At 35.0% G+C, this 21,760-nt stretch overlaps 2 protein-coding genes across 5 annotated transcripts; both read left to right on the top strand.

Moving 5' to 3' along the window:
* Nucleotides 1-1,469: 1,469 nt before the first annotated feature.
* LOC141677291 (protein GLUTELIN PRECURSOR ACCUMULATION 3) lies at nt 1,470-13,926 on the top strand. Of its 4 annotated transcripts, none has more exons than XM_074483148.1 (16): nt 1,470-1,621; nt 1,712-1,809; nt 1,968-2,106; nt 2,189-2,217; nt 2,392-2,488; nt 2,575-2,630; nt 2,729-2,836; nt 3,632-3,688; nt 8,368-8,459; nt 8,552-8,636; nt 9,043-9,195; nt 10,164-10,255; nt 10,774-10,884; nt 10,992-11,104; nt 11,898-11,988; nt 13,593-13,926. In XM_074483148.1, the coding sequence occupies exons 1-16, from the start codon at nt 1,557-1,559 to the stop codon at nt 13,644-13,646; spliced, it is 1,440 nt and encodes a 479-aa protein (XP_074339249.1). In that variant the 5' UTR covers nt 1,470-1,556; the 3' UTR covers nt 13,647-13,926. The 4 variants fall into 4 exon arrangements, with proteins under 4 accessions (XP_074339249.1, XP_074339248.1, XP_074339250.1 ...); XM_074483147.1 differs by having other exon boundaries at nt 10,723-10,884; XM_074483149.1 differs by lacking the exon at nt 11,898-11,988 and having other exon boundaries at nt 10,723-10,884.
* A 3,408-nt stretch (nt 13,927-17,334) lies between these two features.
* LOC141679083 (ubiquitin-like-specific protease ESD4) lies at nt 17,335-18,466 on the top strand. Its single transcript, XM_074485567.1, has 3 exons — nt 17,335-17,454; nt 17,580-17,945; nt 18,031-18,466. Exons 1-3 carry the CDS (start codon nt 17,338-17,340, stop codon nt 18,214-18,216), a joined length of 669 nt encoding a protein of 222 aa, XP_074341668.1. The 5' UTR covers nt 17,335-17,337; the 3' UTR covers nt 18,217-18,466.
* Nucleotides 18,467-21,760: the final 3,294 nt, after the last annotated feature.

Below are 21,760 nucleotides of genomic sequence, written 5' to 3'. Positions count from 1 at the left end.
AAACATATTACTCCAACATTATACGTGCGAAATACATAAACAAATCGATACCAACAACAACATAAAAAATATCAACAGGTTATCAACCAACAACCTAATTATCGCTTACCCCGTACATACAAACCCAAATTACACACAGATTATGATTGAAAATTACGATTAAAGCAATTCATGGGCGAACTAAGTATATACGAACGAATATACACACAAAACGTACATATAATCAATGTATACACGAACATCAAATCAATCAATTACGCACAAACCGTGATCCATAAACCCTAACCCTAAAACCTCCAAACAAAACCCTAATTTAAACGAAATTATGAATCTTGTGAGAGAAAATTGGGTGAAATCAATGAAAAAAGGATAAAATCGCTGAGTTGCAATCAAATCTCCTACAAATCATCATGAAATCGCCTCCAAAACAATAAATAATTATGTTTTGAATGAATAACTGAAAAACGGGTTATTTTTTTTGGATTTGAACTTATCCTTCTGTGACACATGATCGTTAAAGTCACGTAGGATCATATGTACGGGAACTTACATTTTTAGTTTATTGGCTTGTTTCGTAAATCTAATAAGCCCACTTATTCACTTCACTTATAAGGCTGTAATAACTTATTAGTGAGTTTTTGTCGACTCGACTTATAAGTTGAATTTACAACTTATAAATTGATAAGTTGAACGTTAGTAATGACGTACTTTTTCTCAACTTATTTTTTTATTTTATATTTTTTTTTCAAATTTAATTTTGAAATATATTTTTTTAAATATTAATTTAACTTAAAATATTAAAAGTTAAATAATTATATTTAAAAATTATTTATTTTAGTTCATTTAAATAAAAAAAATTCTGACTTATAAATTAAATTATTCAAACACTTGTTTAACTTATAAACATTTATCAATTTATCACTTTTAAGTCACTTATTCGATTTAAGTCATAAATTTATTTATTTTAAAATTTAATTTAAATTATAAATTATTTATTTTAAAATTTCCCACGGGATTAAATTTAATATAAAAGAAAAAGAAAACCATGTGCGTCGCACATGATATTAATAGGGGTGATGTTTAAAAATACCCATTTTTGGGGTGCAATGGCTGAAAATACCCATTTTCAAAATATATGGCTGAAAATATCGTTTTGGATACACATTTTGTAATTGAGTAAGTGTAATACGCATTTGAGAATTGGGTATCTAAGAAATTACTAAAGATACGCATTTGTAGTTTGGGTATTACCATTGAGATACGTATTTGCCAAATGCGTATCTTAAAAAAAATAAAAAAAATAAATTGGATACCCATTTAACAAATGCGTATCTAGTACAAAACACGATACCCAAATGACAAATGCGTATTCAAAACGGTATTTTCAGCTATCGACTTCCAGAATGAGTATTTTCAGTCATTTTCCCCAAAAAATTGTTATTTTAAACATTTTTTCTATTAAGAGTCTCTCTAAAACTTAGCATGGATCGGATTGGGAGGGAGCATAATTCCAGAGTGTAAATTGAAGGAGAGACACAACTCAGAAAGGGAGTAAAATGCATCATCTCTGGGTTCCAGCTTCTCCCTCCGATTTTAGGGGCACTCTTCCCCAAGCTCGAAGGTAAGTCAAACCTACGTATTTATACATATATTTTTAATTCCGATCCGATTAGTTATTGTGGAATGTATTTTTTTTGTACTGTATATTCAGTGGGCACAGTGCTGTCAATATCGGAAAATCCAAGGTCGTTGTGTTTGGTGGCCTCGTCGATAAGAGATTCCTTGCCGATACCACTGTCTTTGATATTGGTACCTCTCTCTCTCTCTCTCTCCAAATAGCTTTGGTGTAATCTAGCTCTGGTGCTCTAATATCTTGAAACTTAATTACTGCAAAATTAGCGATGCAATTGGTGGTCGGTTTTGCATTAGCTCTGTCACTCATTCAAACTTGTATCCTCTTATTTTAGACAATAGATTATGGTATCGGCCTGAATGTACTGGCAATGGTTTAGAGGGCCAAGTAGGTCCTAGTCCACGTGCTTTCCACATTGCCATTTCAATTGATTGCCATATGTTCATTTTCGGTGGGCGGTCCAGTGGTAAGAGGTATGTGAATATTCACTTCATTTCTATCTTCTATTTTACGCTACTCTTGGGTAAACTCCTGTAACTCATCATTTATCTGCAGGCTCGGAGACTTTTGGGTTCTTGATACTGGTACGTACCTACTGATCAAAATCCTTGCAACTATACTCTAGAGTCTAGGCCCTTTCCTCACTAACACGCCTGGCTTAATGCTTTCTTGACATTCTATACTTGTTTCACAATATCTTCTATTAATCATTGTTTACAATATACAGTTCTCTTACTATTTACGTTCAAGTACTACAGATATATGGCAATGGTCAGAGCTTACTAGTTTTGGTGACTTGCCCTCACCACGAGATTTTGCAGCCGCCTCAGCTATTGGAAACAGGAAAATCGTAATGTGTGTATTTATACATCTTTTAGGTCAATTTTGTAATCAAATTTACATTTGATTTGTAGTCTGAAACAGAGTTTAATCTAATACAGGTACGGTGGATGGGATGGTAAGAAGTGGTTGTCAGATGTCTTCGTCTTGGACACAAGTAATGTTTAGATATTTTATTGTTATGTTTATGTGCTGAGTTCTTACCATATTTTTGAATCTTTAGAAGTTTACTTATGGGTACCCTTTCTTCATCAGTTTCACTTGAGTGGACGGAGTTGTCGGTTTCTGGGGCTCCTCCACCTCCTAGATGTGGTCATACAGCTACTATGGTTGAAAAACGTTTGCTTGTCTATGGTGGTAGAGGTAATTTAATATTGAACTTTATCTCTAAGTTTTGCATAAAGAAAATAATTAATTGGTTTTCATCTGATGGCTCGTATACTTGTATCCTTCCTTCTAATTCTAAATTTTAAATTCGTTTATGGTGGTAAACGGAACTTCCTAAAAGATACTAAAAGTGTTCTGTCAACTAATTTTACACAGTGAACTCATTTTTTTAAAAAGCCGCTCTAATATATTATATATATATATATATACGTATATGTACAGGAGTTCATTTTTTAGCAACTTATTTTCCAGTTCCACCCAGAGTAATCATTGTGTGGGAGATAATGTCGGTGATTGCTTGACTTTTAGAGTGCTAGGTTTAATTGTATAAAGCAAAGAACACGGGTGCCTAGAGCGGGGATACACTAATTTGACAATTATGATTATAATTTACCCTTTTGCTCCAAGATTTACTTTTGGGCTTCACTTTGGCTTGGACATGAAAAGTAAATCTAGCTTGTGACTTTGTCTCCAAGAATTACTTTGGCTCTAATAGTTTTTTTTTCTTTTTTGGCTTTACACTTAACTTTTCTTTTATTCTTTTTGAACTCTCTGATTTTTATCCCTTGTTTATAATTTAGTAAAAGAATAAACCCCTTCATTTATTTAGTCTACAAAGCAAAATAAATATAATTAATTAACTATTTAAAAATAAGAAAACTAAAAACAAATAGGTTTTAATACATCAATATGTATATATTATGCACTTGTCATGTTTATTTATTCGTTTGGAGTCATCATAAGTTAACTTTTTCAATTTTTATTTGTTAGGGGGTGGAGGGCCAATCATGGGCGATTTATGGGCTTTAAAGGGGCTTGTAGAGGAAGGTACATTTTTTCCTAGCATATGATCTCTTACAAAGCTATTTATAGCTAGAATTATTTTGCAGCTTGTTTAAATTTTATTTGCTAAGTTGCTTGTTAAACCGAGTTTATATATCAGTAGTTTCTTTTAACATTTTTCCTGAAGCTGGAATTCCCATCATAAACCTAAGAGCCATGGGTAAAATATTTATTATGTTAAATTTTCTTTTAACATATGTGATACTATAAGTTGTCTGGATCAGCTGAAAAGAGATAAAATTGTTGGGAAAGACGATTGAAGGAGATAGAATTTATTAAAGGACAATGGAAATTATCACCGGGACTTCCAGTTCATAATATTTGGGCTAAAGAGAATAACATATTGTGCCGTGTACAAGAAGATAGATCCTGACTATTGTCCTCCTAAACCTCTTACAAAATGCACCAGTGTCCTATTAGATTCCATTTCTCTTGGATTACCATTTACTTCTTGGGAGGACACGCTTAAAACTTATGACGTGAAGTAGGTATAGATGTGTCCGGCACTTGATAATATATAAACATAATTTTTTTATAAACAACCTTGATACATTAAATACTATTATATATTATTGATTGCTACTACTACGGCCTACACTATGTGAACGAGGGTCATGCAGAACTTTACTGCAAATAATACGGCTATTTGCTTTCAGAATTCTAGACATTTGTAACATTATAGTAACCAGTCAAGAGTTTGATTTCCTGAATTAGTTTCTCAGTTTTTTTTTCTTCCTCATTTTAAACAGAACTCTCCTGTTTTGGAATGTTAACGGAGGGGTTTCACAACCAAAGCTCGAACATCCCATTTACGACTTGTAGATAGAATTGGCCGAGGTTAGAATCGATATAATCTTCTGATGGCTTTATATAACCTTTGGGTAGCCATATGGCCTGCTCCAACATTTTTGGCCATAATGATCTCACCATCTTTTAAGGTTTATTCTGTCATCCATCGTGTCAGTGGAAGACTACTCAATTGGTGATGACATTTTACAGCACCTCCCTACAACTCGCGCTCGAAATAGCTCTCTACCCATTCATTTTATTTTAGGTTCTTTTCGAAAAGCAAAAAGCAGTTCAAAATTCTTATTTGCTCTCGTAGCACTGTCACCAGTTCACTCCTGATCCCAAATACTATTAATGAATTTCCTTCAAATTTGGACCATAGTATCTGTACTCTTTCCATCTTATGTTGGACCTACACCAGGATCTAGGAGTTGCCATGTCACCTATATTAAAAGTATTCTCAGAGATACTAATTATACCATGAATGTTCCTAGGCCTCTAAATTAATTAAATTAGCACCACAATTGAATAATGGAAAAGAAAGTTTTTTTGCTCGAAGGACCTGTCTTAATTTGCGAGCTTGGGGAATTGGAAATCCCCTGTAGTTGGCTAATTAACATTCTCTGAATCTAGCTTTTGCATCTTTACCTTGGAACTCTGTGGCTGAGGAAGTCCTGCTGTTGCAGCAGGTTCTGGCTGGTACTAATCCTAAATGCAAGTAAATAAACTTGAAGTGGAGAAATTAGAGCAGTAAACCTTCAACTTGAACAGGTGTAAGCTTATTGTCAATACTTGTGAATTATTTAGAGTGATTGAGAGGGAGCAACTTTCCTTTGGAAATAAATATTTTAGCACATTCACAGTAGAAAGGTCCGGTAATTGGATAGCTATGCTTCTCAGTTTTGGTTAATTAGATGGGTTGCAAGGAAGGTCTAGGTGCCTCGAACAATCTTAACAGTATATAGCATCTGTTGCTGTTTACTGATTCATATCTATAATTCTATATAGCGGAGGTGTATGATCATGAATATCTGGAAATATTAAATTACTCCAGAGTTATACATGAAATAGGAGATAACTTGTTTCTGGAACCCAAAATATACCCATATTCATATGGTTAAGATCAGAAAGAATATTATTAATGACTCAAAATTTTGTTAACTTTTTGTGCAATCTGCTATACATTGATTTGAATAGATGCTTTACAGTGTTTTAACCTTCTTTTTTCTATGGAAAATAAAGCATGTATGTTACTTACATAATGAGAATCGACTTGTTTTTGCAGAACCCAGATATCTCGTTGAACAGAGTATCTGGTAAAATAATTTTGATATTGGACAAAGAAGCGTGAGACTAACAACATAGAAGACTTTGGAAGCCAAATAATTGGGAAACATTTGTTGTATCTTCTACAAACTATGTTTCCTACTATTTGGCTTTCACTTTAAACGTCTGCTAGATTATTTCCAGATTATATCTATTGTTTATGTTACTTTTTCCTACATCATCAATGTAATTTTCGGTTGCTAATTATGTAAATCCATTTTTGGACATAGTCTGAGCTGCTCCTGGTGTGTGCCAAGGTGTGTAAAGTGTTGGAAGTGGAAGGAAACTGAAGATAGTATTCTAGTTTTCTTTCCTACCATGTTCCAGTAATTTATTGGGGAAGAAAGAAAACGAAAGAGAGAGAAATTTAGCCTAATTCCTTTTAAATATTTCTCCCCGAATTAGATGATTTGAAGGAAAATAGAAATACAAAATTTTGCATATTTCATAATTCTACAAATACCCTTCATTGTCATTGCATCATATTTATCATTACATGCATATCCATCCTTTCATTTCTTTCCTTGAAAAACTCAGGAACACAACTCTTGATTAGGATGGTATTTAGGTGACAGATGTTACTGTTGAGGCTGTATCATTGGACTATGAGCTATGTCACTATCTTCTAGGGATAATAAGATAGATAAGAAACGGAGTAAATCAGAAGAGGGGAAAAAATATTAGCAATCTTTATGGCCATAAGGCGTACCAGTTCACAGTATTTCGTAGTCTATGAAAACTCACAGATTACAACTTAGCAAAATATAGAAAAGGATATTCACAGATTGCACTATATATTATAAGACTAACACTTAATCTAAGACCCTGCTAATATGTACAGGATTCTATCAGACCCTTAGCTTCCAATCTCGAAGTACTATCAAAGACTCTTGGTTATCCTTCACAAAATAAAACCAGGCCTTGTCTTCCTGACACCGTTGTGATGTCAAACGAAGAATTAAAATACTAGTTTGTATTTATTATATATTATTATTTAGATATAAGTTTGTTATGTTATTATTAAGTAAATAATCTATTAGCATAATTATTATAGTAAAATAAAATAAAGGACTTTAAATAGGTACGGTAGTTCATATATATAAGTAGGCACATGATCAAATAGAAACCAAGTTTAAAATAAAAACTAGAAACCACTTACGCAACAGCCACCCTCTCCCCCTCCCCTACTCCCCGCATCCTTTCTCTAGCGTCCCACCTCTTTTCCCAATCATTCAGTCTTTATCTCCGATCAAAGCCACCCACTCACCTCTTTCACGACCTGTTTTTCCGGCAGTCACCAATCGGAATACTTCATCTACCATATCTCCGAACACTTCCTCGACCATATCTCATTCTTAATAAATTAATTATACCCATAGTTTGAGTAAATCATCGGATCTTCCACGGCCAACAAGATTGGCCATTTTCATCAATGTAGAAAATTATATTTTTATGTATAAGTCTCATATATACCATTTGGTGATATTTATAATACAATTTGGTGATTTGTGTGGTATAAAATAGTGATGATTGAATCGGAGATACGGTGATTTATCTTATATGAAGTGGTATCGTATATTAATATTCAAATTTTAGATCAGGTAATTTTTATTGGAAATTAGTGGTTGTTGGTGATTGTTTAATGATTTTTATATTGCATTCATATATATCTTCCCTTATTTCACAGTAATTGTTCAAGACCCCAACACTTTTGCCCCTGTACATTCAACTTCAATCATATTCATCATTTCGTGTTATAAAAATTAGTGATTTACGTAATATAAATAATGATTGAAGGTGGGTGATTATGGGAATCGTAAAGTTTAGTGATAGGTGATGATGGCGGACGGAGATAGATTGGAGATGGTGGCAGACGGAGAGAGATCGAAGATGGTGGCGTAGATAGATCAGAGATGAACGGAGTGATTAGAAATAATGACAGTGATTTGAGATGGTGGTAGGCCGGTTGTAACAGAAGATGGATAAAGTGATAAGAAGCACGTGTTTTTGTTGGTGACAAGTGGGTTGGGCTATTACTCAATTAGGGTAGTTTCTAGTTTTTATTTTAAGGCTGTTTAGATTTGAACAACCCTGTATAAGTATTTAGTTTTTAGGATATTACTTGGCTTCCAAGTAATAATTATCTATATAATCTCATGTAATCTTTCATTATGAATAAAATTGATTGATTATTATTGAATTGAGAATTGTTTCTCTCTCTTGTTATGGGTTGTGATCCTAACAAACATCTCTAATGCGGTTGAGAAATCCTAGGGGTATTGATTCTTTTTCAGTTGGATCACCTTAGGCGTGGGTCTTCTGCGGTTAATCCACATTTATCTATGTTTTTACTTGTCCTTAACCTTTGTCCTGCATCACGTTCCTAGGTCAACATAAGTTATCTCCAGGAATTATGTCATATTCATTTAAATGACTTGTTGAGACTATTCAGTATCTTTTTCTGTCTCACCATTTTTGACGGAATTGTTTTAAAGATTATGTTCTTCTTGTGATAACTAAGTTTGTTCTTGTTCTTGTGCGGAAGATAGAGAATGGAACTCCTGGATGGACACAGCTGAAGCTTCCAGGTCAAGCTCCTTCACCCCGTTGTGGTCACACTGTTACATCTGGAGGGCACTATGTATGCCTTGATATATTTTCTATTTTCCTGTATCTGTGTGATTTCTTCTTCTTGAACTGTTTTTACTTCAAATAAATTCTTGATTACGACAGCTTTTATTATTTGGAGGCCATGGAACTGGTGGCTGGTTAAGTCGTTATGATATCTATCACAATGACTGTGTTGTTCTAGATAGAGGTGAGAGCTTTTCTTGATTACTTGATAGTAATTTGTCATCTTTCCTCATGCTAAAGGCTGTATTAAACTATCATGACTACCCTTGTATAAATATTTTAAATGTTATGTTTTTAGGTGGTCTACATTATACCCTAAATCAAAAATATGTAAATTTTTATGTTTGCGTTATGATCATGATGTTTAATTGTTTCACGTTTGGGGCCCTGGCAGCCCTGCGCTCCCCACTCCCCAGCGGCCAGCGCCTGCCCCTGGCAGCGAGAGAGGGAGCTTACAGAGCTGGTTTAATGTTGACATGACCTGTATATATTTGTAGAAACAATTGGACTAGAAATGGGTGCGTGTGTATATTTTGTGTTTAATTGATGACTTTATTGTCAATTGCTTATGTTGCATTTCTTTCACTCAGTGTCTGTGCAGTGGAAACGCCTCTCTACTGACAATGAACCTCCTGTTGCTCGAGCATACCATTCTTTGACTTGTATTGGTTCACGCTATCTTTTGTTTGGTGGCTTTGATGGAAAAGCAACATATGGTGATTTATGGTGGTTAGTTCCAGAAGGTATAAAATTTTTGTTTGAGCTTGAATACTTATACTTTGAACAAGATAAAGCAGAGTGATGATGTTTGTTGCGACAGCCACTTGTTTTAGCAATGCTCTTTTTTTCTGGTTTAATGAATTTTGTGAATTCGTAGGTGTTATTTATTCCAAATAGAACTATACGCATACATTTATTTAACTAAGCATGAATTGTTGATAGGCTATCTATCTTCCATGCGACTTTTTTTTCCTTTGACATGATGGAAAGAGCTATATTCTTATTTATATATTGAGGGACAATTTGGGAAAAAAATGACAAAAACAACTTTTTTGCCTAAAATTAACAAAAATTACAATTTGTTTGGTGCGCCAGCCAATTTCAACGGTTGGGATTGACATTTACAAAATGGTTATCCTATTTATTTTAGACACTACTGTGGTAAAAGTGAATCACAAAAAGTAAAATAAAATTAGGATAACCATTTATCAAAGGAGCATCCCAGATGAGATACCCCTTTTACAAATGCGTATCTTTCATATGCGTGGATACCTAATATGAAATGTGTATTACATTCGCTAAACTTGGCCTTCCAACTTAAAATGTTCTTCCTATCATGTTGTACATTATATCAGTAAATATGGCCATCATACCAATATCTTTAGCAGACAAATCTGAAGCAGATTTTTTCTTCAGAATTTAGTATTTTGGCATCTTCACATTGGTCATTTAATTAATTATGTGTAAGAAAGGATCTGAAAGTAGATCTGTTAATTGGTGATTACGCTACTGAAAACAAAGTAATCGAGTAGAAATAAAGAATGCTTATGCAAGAAATATTTTTTTAAAGGAAGACTTGATGGTTCTTTTAAGATAGATATAAATTTCTTTATATATTAAGTATGTTTAGGTGGCAATAAGTTATTGTACAGATATCCCATGAGGCTATCACTCGTATATTGAAATTTCATTCCTAATTCATATGTGCTAGATGACCCTATTGCAAAGAGATTGTCTGCATCCCCTCAGAATATTAACCAGAGCAAGGATGTATATATTCCATATGATCGACCTCATGTTCAGGTAACAAGTGAAGAAGTGTCTTTTGATGCCTATTATTTCTTCATTTATCTGTTCCCCGTAACTCTTGTTGCTTAAAGATATATCGTTCTCTACCCTCGCACAATGCTGCAATTGAACTATTGTTTGGAAATCCCTGTGTAGGCTCTAGTTGGTACTATAAATAATTGATTTGGTCATGCCTCGGCTTATGCAGAAATAGTTTCCCATCTTATAAACCAATAAAAAACTCTAGATCTCAACATTTAACTACTTGAAAAACCTGTATGTTAAATCTTATGCCAACAGTAGCTTTATGGTTTTACTTCTTCGACTTGACTGCCACCAGTAAAATTTGTAAGAGTGTAAGACTATAAATTTTAGCAGACCAAATGATTATATTTATCTTCATTAAATTGAAGTTCTACATAGCATTACTCGGTTTCAACTGCAGAATTTCTAAGCAAGTAATTCTCCATTACTATTCATAGGAAAGTGAAATCAAAGCATCTGGCATTTTAGAACTGCGAAAAAAATTGCAGATAGATGTTCCTGTCTCTATTCCTAAGATTTCTGTAATGGAAGAATCAGAAGACACGGAATTGCTCGAAGTAGCATTACACGTAATTGGTAGTGCTTCCACCACTGAACAGGTATCTACACTACTTCAGTAAATCAGTTCTTTTAAAATATTTTCTGTCTCTTACTTTTTACTTGTCTGTGCATCAATATTTATTTTCATAGCATCTTTCCGGTATAGGCTGCTCAGGCACTTCGTGAACATTGGAGGAAGTCTACATCAAGCTCAATAACACTGAAAGAGATCAGTCCATTACTCCGTGACTACCAGCGCCTCATAACTCGTCATTATGTGTAAGAATTATGTACATCATTTCTCATTTATTTACAAAACAAATGCCTTTTATTTTCTTGTCATTCTTTAAAAGTGTTTCACTTTGATAGTTTGCAGTCCTAGATAATTATATCCAACGAGACAGGAGCAAGGGAACTGATATGGAGTTCCTAACCCTCTTAGAAAATACAATTTTTGGTAACTTGCCTAAAAAATTTAGACTTTTGGGAATTGCATAAAGTTCTACTGCAAAAAATTGATGGTGCATTTCCACGAATGCAATATTTATCCAAAATATTAAGATCTAGTCTAATTCTGTTAGATATAAGGGCAGTCCTAGCAAAGATCAACATGTCATTTTAATGATCTACTGTCCACTAATGTACCTGCATAAAGAAACTCTGCTTAAACAAGGATATTTGGTCAAATGACTTCCATAAAGACCACTGAATTTTAAAATCAAATAAGATGATATAAAACCCCTGTAAGTATTTGAAGCTTTGACTCAAACTAGATGCTGAAATTAAGTTAGAAAAGCTGAAATTTTGTTTATTTAAAAAAGCTACAACAGGCTGCATTCTACCACCCTGTTAGACCTTGTGTAAAACACTGTTGCAACTCCTAAGATGGAGTAATTATTAAATTGGCATTTACCATTTCCAAATCTTCCCAAGGACAATATCCTCATGGTCTACAAGTTTCCTTGTGTTTTTCATCATCCAGTGAACTTCTTGTTTATTTTCTTCATACATTCTTAGCTGTGTGTTTGACTCTGTGGTTTTGTGCACATGTTTGTAATTCTGACTTGAACAGAATAAAGACTGGATCTAGTTTACCGTTGGGAAAATCTACAGTCTCTGCGAGTGAGACTTATAGATTCTATCATATAAAAAATGTCTCCCAGGTATGATTTGTATAGGGCTTCCTTTAACCTTATTTTATCTACATCCTGATAGTGTAATGTTCCATTATCTAATCATCTCGTTCACATGTTTAATCTTCTCCAGTTCCGTCCTGGAAAAATAGACTAAATTCCCCCTTATTAAATCATGTAACAAATAATAATAAAATCCTGAAGGGCCCTAAATAGAGTAATAATAAGAGAATGTATTGAGAGATATATGTATAGGGTCTTGGTGCCTAGAATTGATAAACCAGGGACCATTTATTATTAGGCAAAGTTTAAAAAATTTATTTTCAACCTTTTCATTTTCAGCAGATATTAGTCAAGAAGAGCGGCTTATCTGCCACTAATGCTTGGGGAAAGATCGGGCTGTACTCGTATATATTAAGTAGCTGAAATTACTTTTGTATTTGTTATAATATACCTATTTGATGCTATTAAATGAAATGGGAAAACAAAATATCTGAAAACATTATAAGAGGAAGGTTGCATAACTACGAAATATATATAATATTTTTGGTATATTTACTAATAATATTAATAATTAGAAATAAGAGATGTTAGACCAGTTCACTGATCACTGAAAAGATACTTTGAAGTTAACATTGTTTTATTGTTTAAATTTTTTTATAACAGAGTTTGGTCAAAAAATAAGCCTAAGAATCTTATGTTATTGAAAGAACCTATAAAACACTGTTATGTTTTAAATTCTTAAAAATGAAAACTATTCTAAAACACTATTTCCCTAAGATACAGAACTATATCAAATATTTTTAAGTTGTCTAGACCATTCAAATAGGCATCTATAGTAAACTTAAATCTATGTTTAATTATCTGATCAAATGATCAAGCTAAGAGTATTAATATGTGTACAGATGTTTGATATAGAACTGGTCTGGTTCCTTCACATAAATTTTTACAGACAAGTTTGAAATATATTTTTTGTAAAAAAATGTCTGTTAACCTTTATTTTTTTTTTACTTTTTTTTTGGAGTAATGAGAACATTAAGGTTGCAGCAATATATCTATGGTTGGATATATCTATATCTATTTTTAAAAATTGAAAACTTTGATTTGTTATGTTCAAGCAGGTTTTAGACATGCGGACTTTCAAAAAATTAATTTAATTTTCAAATTTTATCAGATAAAATATAATGCTCTGATTAGTGTGTTCTTATTTTTAGCGACACATAAAATGTGCATATTTATCTTCAAAATAATGAATATATATTCATCGATGGATAAAAAATTGATTCATTTTTTAATAAATTAATAATCTCGCTAGATAAATGATTTTTTCCGTTCCATAAGGTATTACTTCAATTATTTGAGCTTTAACTGTACTTCTCTTTTGTTTCAAATTCAACAGCTCTACATAAATTGTACAACTAAATTCTTTGTACAGAAGAAAAGTGCTGGCAATTGTATAATTGCTCACTACCCATCACTCCCATATTGTTGGAAGAAAAGTGAAACTTATTATGTTAAACTACTCTTCTTCTGAACTTTCAATTTGTCATTTATTACAGATAGCATTATTTTGTAATCATGCACCCTTTTATTCTTATGATGGTTATTTTCATTTTAACTTCACTTGATTCCAGCTGCGTATGGACGATATTGAGAATCTACTTGCAGAGTATAAACAGATCTCATAAGATTTAAAGCCAGGACTCTTATAAGAAGATCAACAAAAATATTCAGAAGCTGCATGATTCATTTTTATCCTCTTGTAGTTGTATGTGATATTAGTCCCCTCCCCCACAATATCCACAAAATTAGAACACAACTCCAAAATTGTATATATCAGTGGACTGGTAACAGATACTATGACAGAAGTAGCTATTTTATATGTTCCTGAAGAGTTTCCTAGACACCTGCCTGGTGTTTGACTATGTACAATTCTGTAATCTCAGTAGTCAGTACAGTTAATGTTTATTGCAAATTGCAGCACGGTTGTCACATAGCTAAGTCGAGGAGAGTCCATGGACCTCTGGCTACTCGACTAACTGATTAGTCGTTGAATAGTTGTAGACTAGTCGATCAAAAAAAACATAATTATATATATATGGGGGCCGGTCTACAACAAACGTTTGTTGTAGATGTTGTAGACCGGTATACAACAAACAGTTTTTCCACCGTTGGATGGTGGATCTAATGGCTGGTAATTAAAACAGCAGCAAAGGATCGCGAAAATTTTCAGCGGTCCGGGGTAATTACCAAAATACCTCTCCGCACGGACCGCGGAAATTTTCAGCGGTTGATAGCGTTTTTTGTTTACCTAGTTCTTGACAAACACAGTCTCTCTCAAACTAATATACATAAACACACACCCGCAACTATTTTTCGATTCATCCTCTTTTTTCAAGGATTTCATAGCACAAGCAAAATTCACACCAACCCAACCTTAAATCATTCTCCTTTTCCGTTATTAAGGTATATAATCGATTCCTTTATGTTATTTACAGTTTTATTGATATAAACTTATGTTTTTCTTTTGTTGTAGATCTTATTTTGTGCATGTAATTCAAAATTTTAGGGTTAAATAATGTATAAATTAACATATAAATCGTACTATAATTAAATTCAAATTTTTAGAATTTCTAGGGTTCATAATGTGGACATGATTTAATTCGATTTTTAGAATAATTTAGTGTTAATTTAGAATTAATTTAGTGTATTAAATTCGAATTTACAATTTTCATTCGAAATTTTAATAATCGAATTTATTATTTTAATTCGAATTTACAATTTTAATTCAAATTTTTAATATCCTTGTGGAATTAAAATTAGTGTTAATTTAGAATTAATTTAGTGTATTAAATTTGAATTTATAATTTTAATTTGAATATTAGTGTTAATTCGAATATTTTGGAATAAATTTAGGATTATTCGTGACAATTTAGTGATAATTCGAATATGTAGGAATAAATTTAGGATTATTTGTGATATTTTTAGTGCTAAATAGTAAAATCCATTTTTTAGGATAATATTTAGGATAATTCGAATTATTAACCCTTATTTTATTTATAAATCGAATTTTAGTGTTACAATACAATTTTAGTGATAATTCGAATATGTAGGATTAATTTTAGGATTATTCGTGATAATTTTAGTGCTAAATAGTGTAGTCGAAATTTTAGGATAATTTGTAGGATGAATCGAATTATTAACCCTTAATTTATTTATACTTCGAATTTTAATTTAATTTATTTATAATTCGAATTTGTAATGATAAATTTAGTGTTAAATTCGAGTTATGTTAGTGTAAAAGTATGGATGCAATTAACATATGATTTTGTTGTAAATAATGGGTAGTTATTTCGAATGTATTGTGAACTTGGTGTTTATATATGTGGTGATTGTTTTTATTGTGTACGTTGTGGTGTTTTTATTGTGGTGATTGATGAATTTTGTTGACAATATTTTCATGTATGGATAATTTTGGTGATTTCGGGAATATGTTGCCGGGTCCTAACGCGCATAATATTATTTGGGACAATCGGTATCACGTCAGTGAGGATGTTTGGGATGGTGTAGGGAGAGATGAGTTGCAGAGCTATTCGGGGAACAAGTCATTGCACTTGTGGAAGTTAAGGAGACCACAGCGGGAATTGCTACACATGTTTGGGTTTGGGATTTTTGCAGACCCTGCTGTTGTCTTGGCTACTGTCACTCGGTTGATATCTGCTTTGGTGGAGCGTTGGAGACCTAAGACCAACACTTTCTTCACGAGGCAGGGGGAGATGACTATTACATTGGAGGATGTAGGGTTTATTTTAGGGGTGCCAGTTCAGGGGGATGCGCTGACTTGTGGGGTGATAGAGAACAATTCGGCGTATTTTGCTAATAATTGGTTTGAGCCTTTGACCGAGGAGGAGGTGAAGGAGGCTTTGTATCGGAATAACATCAAGCTGGGGTGGTTGTTTGAGAGATATGGTGCACAGAAGCCTGAGAAGAACAATATGAGGGCCACGGTTGTACATACCAAGGCGTATCTGCTATTCATTATGGGTTGTATCCTCTTCCCCAGCATCAACCGCTCTTTTGTTCATGTTCGGTATATGCACCCATTGATTAATATGCGGGAGATTCCTTATTATGCTTGGGGTGCAACTGTGTTAGCTCATATATACCGGGGTTTGGAGATTGCTGCAAGGAAGGGCAGCAAGAGCATTGCTTGTTGTGTCTGGGTGTTACAGGTTTGGTCTTACGAGAGATTTCCTCGTATTGGCGTGCCTTTACGATCTCCCGGTCAGGAGGATTATCCGGTTGCTGAAGGATGTGCCTATGCAGGATGTCAGGCCCTCACCACAGCCTACTGTTCTATATGGGTGAGTTTGATGGTGTTGCTGGTGATGGGGTGGTCTGGAGGCCGTATGCTAGGTTCGAGGATGTTATGGACAGCGAGATGATACAGGCACCATTAGCTGGGTGCAGTCGAGTTCCCCTTGTATGTTACGACGTGGTCGAGTGGCAGCATCCGGACAGGATGTCCAGACAGTTTGGTTCTAGTCCCCAGATTCCATGGGCACCGGTGAACATGGTTGGTTACAGGGGGGCTAAGGATGCTACGTTTGCAGGGGAGGATTGGCTGGTGCGGTGGTTTATTGACATTGGCAAATAGGCCAGGTTCTGTTCAGATTTGGATGACCTTGTTGATGACTCGGTAGACATAACTTCGGAGGCTGATTACATGGCGTGGTATGCTGATATATCTCGTATGCGCATACGGAAGCCCGATCCACAGCCTCAGCAGCAGTACAAGACGAGGGAGTTGTATGATATCCTCGAGGGCTATGAAGTTGTAAGTGTTTTACAAATATGCATATTTCACATTACACCCCCACACACTACAAAAATTGCATGCACACGTATTTCATCTTGATGATATGATATCCTTGTGGAATTAATGAAAAAATGTTTGCTTGTTTTTGTTTGTAGATGGTTGCCGGGCTTAATATGTTGAAGCAGCTGGATGCTAGGGTTCCTCCTGAGTTTGTGGAGGAGTTTGGGAGGATTTCTGCTACCTTCCTCACACCATTCTCTCGGTTGATGAAGAAGTTCAAAGGACTCGCCTACAGACCTCCCACATTTCAGAACATAAAATCAGATTTCATTGCACCTTTGGATGACGACTTTGACATTCCAGCCATTCTTGCCTATGATGTCATTGACATGACACAGCCATCCCAGCATGTGTCTCAGCCACCCCAGGCTATTGCCTCATCTAGTAGGCCCGCGAAGCTTGCATCCCGCAGGATGAAAGAGGAGAAGTGGAGTATCACTAAGAGTCTCAGCATGACAAAGAAGAATGCTATATATTCAGATTGGGGATGAGGCTTTGGGATGACACCGAGGAATCCCGGTGGTCTTAGTGTTCAGGACTATCACGTCCATGCATCAGCTATGCAGAGTTTGGCTCCAGGAACATGGGTTGATGACAGGATCATATACACTTATATGGTATTGTTCGTTGTCTAATATATTTTAGTTGTCTAATATGTTTTATTTTTTGCATTCATTTTAGTTGTTGCATTCCTTTTACTTGTTGCATAAATTTTACTTGTTGCATTCATATATATTTTCAGGGATTGCTAAGGACTCGGGAGGAGGAGATTCACACTGGAGGTATATGGGAGAGGAAACCCGTCTATTATTTCATGGATCCCTACTTCATGGTTCTTGGGAAAGGACATGTGAAGAAAATCAGAAAAACATCGAGGGTCGGTGGAGATACATTGCAGAGGGCATGGAATAAAGCATTACGTAGCTTTACCTGTTTTTCCAGTGCTACTGTTGGTCCTTCTATTCTCGAGGCGGACTACATATTCATCCCATGTTGTGTCGGAGATGTGCATTGGGTTTTGTTCATGTTCGGTACTAGACGATTTGAAGGTCTTATCATAGATTCAATGAATGACGAGCTGGATTATCGTGAGGATATACGAGTGGTGGTATGTTCCTCTACTATTACTGTCTTCTATATAGTCCTTACCAATTGTATATTATATTCATTCTCGGATCATAATTACATTGCAGTCATGGTTGTTGCCGAGGCTATTGCATATGGTACACCCAGTCGAGGGGCGTGACCCTACTTCAGCCGAGGTTCTAGCTCTACCGTCCAGGCCAAAGCAACGAAACTCTAATGATTGTGGTGTTTATGTGATGAAGTACATGGACTACTTCACACAAGGATATGACTTAGCTGAGGTACCAAATTGATCGCAGGAGGAGGTGGATACCTTTAGGTATCGGATAGCCAGGGAGCTTCAGCTAGGGAAGGCAATGGGGATTCCCGGGATTCGTATGCGTAGGCGTCACGAAGCTTTGTAGTTGAATTTCATTTGATTTTAGTTTGTCGGATTATGTAGTTGGATTGCATTTCATTTTAGGTTGTCGGATTATGTAGTTGGATTTCATTTGATTTTAGGTTGTTGAATTATGTAGTTGGATTTCATTTCATTTTATGTTGTCGGGTTTTATTTGGTTTGTTTGGTTTGACGTAGTTTAATTTTGTTGGATTTTTTGTTGTTTTTGAGCATTTTGGGTTGTTGTGGAATTTGGTGGATTGTTGTGTTGTAGGTGTTGGGATTGTGGAATTTGGTTGTAGGTGTTGCTAGATTTTGGTTGGGAATTTGGTGGATTTTTTGGGTTGTGCATGTTCTGGCTGCTCTGTTTTAAATCTGCAAAAAAAAAATTCACAGGCCCCAACCGCGGAAAATTTCCGCGGTCCCTCTATAGTCAACCGCGGAAATTTTCCGCGGTCCATCAGTTTGGTTTTCTGCCCCTAAAAATAGAGCAAAACACAGGGGAAACAAAGTATGCAAAATAAGCTTCTGTTGAAATTGCTTAATTTTTGGAAGTTAGTCCTAAACTAACTTCCACTAATCCAAACCACTCTCAAAAGTCTTAAAATATGGTAATGAGTGATTTTCAAAAAAAAAATTATTTTTTTTCATTTTTTACGTTAAATTGAAAATTCCTTAAAAAAGTCAACAAAAGTCAACGTTTGTCCAAATATTGAAAAAAACTTTTCAATACATTTCATAACAATTTGTAATATATAGTTCGACTTGTAAATTTTAATTTTTAATCTCAAATTTTTAGGTACACTTTCAATCTCAAATTTCATACTTTAATTCATAGAAAATTCATATAAAATTCAATGAAAATACATAGATTCGAATGAAAATTACACGATCAATACAATCCACTAAATTTTATGAAATATATTGGTCCTAACAAAAAATACCTAGTATATTAGAGAGTTCACCAATCTCCACGGTTCAGTACCCTCCATCCAATTGCATGTCTCGATCCAATTTTTGGCCCTATAAGCCTCCTCATCGGGCGAGTACAAGTCCGTTTCCTCTTCCTCCACATGGGGCGGCTCGTCATTGTTCACAAGGGGCATCAACTCGGCACATGCATCTTCCATCTCACTAAAGGTTGGTGAGACCACATCTTCCTCATCATTGTCCTCGTACCACGAGTCGCTTGGTAGGGAGTCCGAGAATGTGTTGCTAACGTGGGAAACCGAATCACAACTATGATCGGAGTTGTTGTCACCACTATACTCGCTAGTCATGTTACCTATCACAATAAAACACAATTATATGACAATAATTGGCAATTATATGACAATAAAACATAACAAAAAAGAAAGCAATGTTAAACACTTAAAATTCAAATCCATTTAAAGATTACAACATTCGGTTACAAAATGGTACACCACTAATTATATTGCGATTCTTAAACATTTTTAAGATCTTCTAGTCTACTAGCACACTTCCTTTTATCATGGCCTTCCATTTAACAATAAGTGCACCTTCTTGGTGGCTTCTCCTTTTTACCAATCGATTATATTGGACTTTTGAAACGAACGTCCTTCTTCCTCCCTTTAGTTTGGGACATAATAGGGTCAAAAATTGTTTCTTCATGAGCACTTGCATTTGGAGCTTGCGAATTTCTTTCGTAAGATTTAATTCCATCAACGCTCATTCTTTCGAGAATTGGTATTTCTCGATTCATCACCCCAACGGCATAATCATACCGTTCCTTGGATGTAATGCTACTTTGACAAAAACTCATGGTTAACATTGTCATGCTATTAAATCGATCGGTTGAGGTCATCTCATGACTTTGTCCAACATCCAAATTCTAAGGCAACACACCATCAACTCTATTGGCATGCATTGTCCACCTCCGGTTTATGTAATACGGGGGAATTTCCGAAACCCTTTCCTTAGTGAAGACCGCCAATAGGTGTATACAATGTAGCCCCGAATGTTCAAGCATTCTACACGTACACATTCCCAAAGAGCTTGCTTTCTCGAATACCACAAAATAAACATTTCTTCTTGTAGGCTTGGACATGGGCCTATAACAACTATAGTACGTATAAACATCCCCATTCCCTCCCCTTCTTCACTAGCTCGTCGGTCTTTTTCAACAAAGTATTTTGAAGACTCAACCAATTCATCTTGAAATCTTCTAAATATTTCCTTAGTTTAGATACAAGAAGCATGATACTCCAATGTGGTATGCAATTTCATGGGATGTTTTAGATTAATGGTGACATAATCTTCTTCCTTCTCCCTCAACCTTGCCAATGCTTTTTGGGCATTTTCAATGAATTCCTTCAACCCGTTGCCGAACTCACATACTTATCAAAGAAAGAATTCATCCCCTCACTCCTCGATGTACTATTTTGAAACGCCGAAAATTTGTTTCTAGTATATGTATGAATCCACTTGTGCTTCAACTCATATAACCCATTTAACCATTTATGATCTTGCAAGTGATACTTTTCCACAAACGACGCCCATCTAGCTTCAAAAATACATTCGGTGAGAGATTTATAAATACAATTGTTGAAGTCCATCTTGAATTCCGGAAAAGCCGAATAATAATGAGCTAATTTCTCGGGGAATTTTTGACTAATGTGCCAAGAACACAATAAATGGGTAGTATTCGGGAGTACAACCGCAATAGCGCTTGCCATGGCTTGATCTTAATCCATGATTATAGTCAATGGAGGATTGTTCCCCACACCTTCAAGCCAAGTACGAAGAATCCACTCAAAAGTCGATGCGTGTTCATCCCGCATCAATGCAAACCCGAAAATTACCGATTGATAATGATGTTTGACTCCGGTAAATGGGACAAATGGCATTGCATCCGATAAGTGGTATCAAAAGCCATAACATCGCCAAAATTTTGGTAAGCCATTATACATCTCGGATCAATCCACACTAGACACTTCAAGCGATTCTCTTCATCGACTTCGGTCTTAATAAAATATTTAGAACCACTTTCTTCATTCAACCTATGCAACAAGTCCAACCCCGCTTGGGCGTCACTAATCTCAAACCTTTTCTTCCTCTCGTCTCTTAACACATTCCTAACATGTTGAACATTGAAACCAACTTTGTCATTACCTCCATGAATGTTACCAATCACATTCATCACTTGACAATTACGAACCCCCGAACCATAAAGCGTTTTAATCAAACTACGGGTCGCGGTGTTGACATGTCTTTCTCGTTGTACCAAATTCATCTTACTAGGGGAAACAAGACCGTGGTTGTGTACCAATTCAAGGCTAGTTACCTCCCAGTGATGTTTTTTCTTTTGATAATTGACATACATCCTCACCTTGCACTCGCTTTTAGGAAGAACCTCTCTACGCCGTTTATTTTGACCACTCTCGGCGACGACACTTTTTCCATAAAGCCTACAAACATATAAACGACCATATATCTCG

The sequence above is a fragment of the Apium graveolens genome, chromosome 8 (genome assembly GCF_009905375.1).
Source record: "Apium graveolens cultivar Ventura chromosome 8, ASM990537v1, whole genome shotgun sequence".
In the NCBI taxonomy this organism is placed as follows: domain Eukaryota; kingdom Viridiplantae; phylum Streptophyta; class Magnoliopsida; order Apiales; family Apiaceae; genus Apium; species Apium graveolens.
The sequence above is the reverse complement of the archived record's forward strand: the minus strand, read 5'-3'. Positions and strand labels throughout refer to the sequence as shown.